Source organism: Macrotis lagotis, chromosome 2 (genome assembly GCF_037893015.1).
Source record: "Macrotis lagotis isolate mMagLag1 chromosome 2, bilby.v1.9.chrom.fasta, whole genome shotgun sequence".
Taxonomy (NCBI): Eukaryota; Metazoa; Chordata; class Mammalia; order Peramelemorphia; family Peramelidae; genus Macrotis; species Macrotis lagotis.
This window is the reverse complement of record NC_133659.1, coordinates 288,721,337-288,723,578: the sequence shown is the minus strand read 5'-3', so window position 1 is coordinate 288,723,578 and position 2,242 is coordinate 288,721,337. Positions and strand designations below refer to the sequence as shown.

General features: G+C 41.9%; 1 protein-coding gene across 1 annotated transcript; it reads right to left on the bottom strand.

Moving 5' to 3' along the window:
• Positions 1 to 246: 246 nt before the first annotated feature.
• On the bottom strand, positions 247 to 1,643 carry LOC141515072 (serine/threonine-protein phosphatase PP1-gamma catalytic subunit A-like). Its single transcript, XM_074226341.1, is given in 3 exon segments — positions 247 to 1,105; positions 1,108 to 1,380; positions 1,382 to 1,643. Coding segments are annotated over 3 exon segments (972 nt in total). The 5' UTR covers positions 1,637 to 1,643; the 3' UTR covers positions 247 to 661.
• Between the last annotated feature and the right edge of the window lie 599 nt (positions 1,644 to 2,242).

The window sequence follows — 2,242 nt, the reverse complement described above, 5'->3', positions numbered from 1 at the left end:
GCTTTAATTGTCAAAAGTATACAGTAGGGTAAATGTGTGCTTTAATTAAATATACATCATACCAGTGATGCTGGCAAGGTTGAAGGTTATTCCTAATGTTGATAGCAATAAAACTAGTCTGTACATGACAAGACAATGAAAGAAAAAGCAATCCCTTTGAAATAAATTTTTTAAAGTGTAAAAAAAAACCACATTCACAGTGGTTTGTATAAACAATATCCATTTTATGACAGTAACATATGTCTAGTCTCAGAGAACTCTAGTGCCCTCCTTAGATTCTAAAGAAAAACAAGCATTTACACTACACATATATTGTACTGAATCAAAAAAATAAAAAGTCAATTGTACAGCTACCCTGAAAGACAGGATCAACTGTTATGGAGTGTGCAGCAGGGACACCAACAGAAGTTGCTTTTTAAAGGAATAGAGAACTGTTTTTCAAAAAAGAAACTTTCCTTGGGAGTGGAGAAAGTCTTTCATTTGCTTCTGTAACCAGCAAATGCCATTCATTAAATCAAAAATGGGAAAAGAAACCACAAACACGCATGTATTTGAGCAAGCTGACCAGTGCACATTCCAGTTTAAAAATGAAGGAAAGAAAATAGGAAGGAAGGTTCTATCCTATCACACAAGTCCCAACTAGGCAATGTCAAATTGACCTCTATTTCTTTGCTTGCTTTGTGATCATGCCCCGTGGTGGTGTGACAGGTCTGCTGGCATTGGGCTTCTTCTTCTCAGCAGGTTTCAGAATCTGAAAAGAACACATTAGGGTTTCATCCACACTCATCATGGCACCTGCATTGTCAAATTCACCACAATAATTTGGGGCAGAAAAGAGTGTTACCAATTGCCTCTTTGCAAAAAATTCATATCCATCTTCAACCACCTGGTGGGCTCTACATATAAGATCCAAATCATGCTTATGGAGAAATTTGGCTACCACTTTGGCCCCAAATGTGAAGGACACAACTCTGTCATTTTCACCCCAGACTAAGACGTCCTTATCAGGGTCAGACCACAAGAGATCACAAAGAAGACCTTGGTCTGGTACATCAGTTGGTCGCATAATTCGTGGAATCTGCTCCATAGACTGAAGATCTGGTGATATAAACCTCCATGACAGCAAAATATTTTCTTATCCACAATGGCTGAAATTGGTAGGCAATTAAAGCAGTCTGTAAAGGTTTTCCATAGTTTAATGTTGTATCTTCTTTTACATTCATAATAAAACCCATAAATTCTATTGATGCTGGCACATTCATGGTTCCCTCTAAGAAGAAAAAAATTATCTGGGTATTTGATTTTGTAGGCCAGTAGAAGGCAGATAGTTTCTAAGGACTGCTTCCCTCTAACCATGTAGTCTCCGAGAAACAGGTAGTTTGCTTTCTGGTGGGAAACCACCATACTCAAAAAGTCGAAGCAAATTGTAATATTGTCCATGAATATCACCACATATTTTAAGTGGTGCTTCAAGTTCTAATAGGATAGGCTGACTGAGAAAAATTTCCCGTGATTTCAAGTACAGTCCTCTGATTTCATTCTCTTGTAGTTGGACATTTTTACCAGGCTTCGACCCTCTCACTTCCAGCAGCTGTTGGATGATGTTGTCGATGTTGAGCTTGTCGATGTCCGCCATCGCCCCCTCCAGCACCCCGGCCCGGCGGCCGCCCTCTCCCCGGCCCGGCCAGGCTCAGCCCGGCTCGGCCCCTGCAGCGGCGGCGGCGCTGCCCGTCCCCTGGCTCCCAGGCCCGGCCACCCCTTTCCTGCACTCCCGGGCACAGAGAGGCGGTGGTGGTGCTGGGGGCAGCGGCAGCGGCAGCGGACACAGACAGCGATGGAGGCGGCCCCTCACCCCCCTGTTCCTCCTTCTCTCCCACTGGAGCCACCCTTAATAACTTTTTGAACTGTTTTATCCATTTGACCTATGCTGGTTTTTAACATATTATTTTCTTCAACATGTTTTTGGATCTCTGATTAAGCTGCTGACTTCTTTTTCATATTTTTCCTGCATCTCTCTCATTTCTTTTCCCAATTTTTCTTCTATCTCCCTTACTTGATTTTCAAAATCTTTTTTGAGCTCTGTCGTAGCCTGAGCCCAATTTCCATTTTTCTTGGAGTCTTTAGATGCAGAAGCTTGTACTTCCTCATCTTCAGATTGAATATTTTGATCCTTCTTGGGATCATAGACAATGTATTTCTCAATTGTGTTCCTCTTTTTTTTCTCTGTTTACTCATTTCCCCA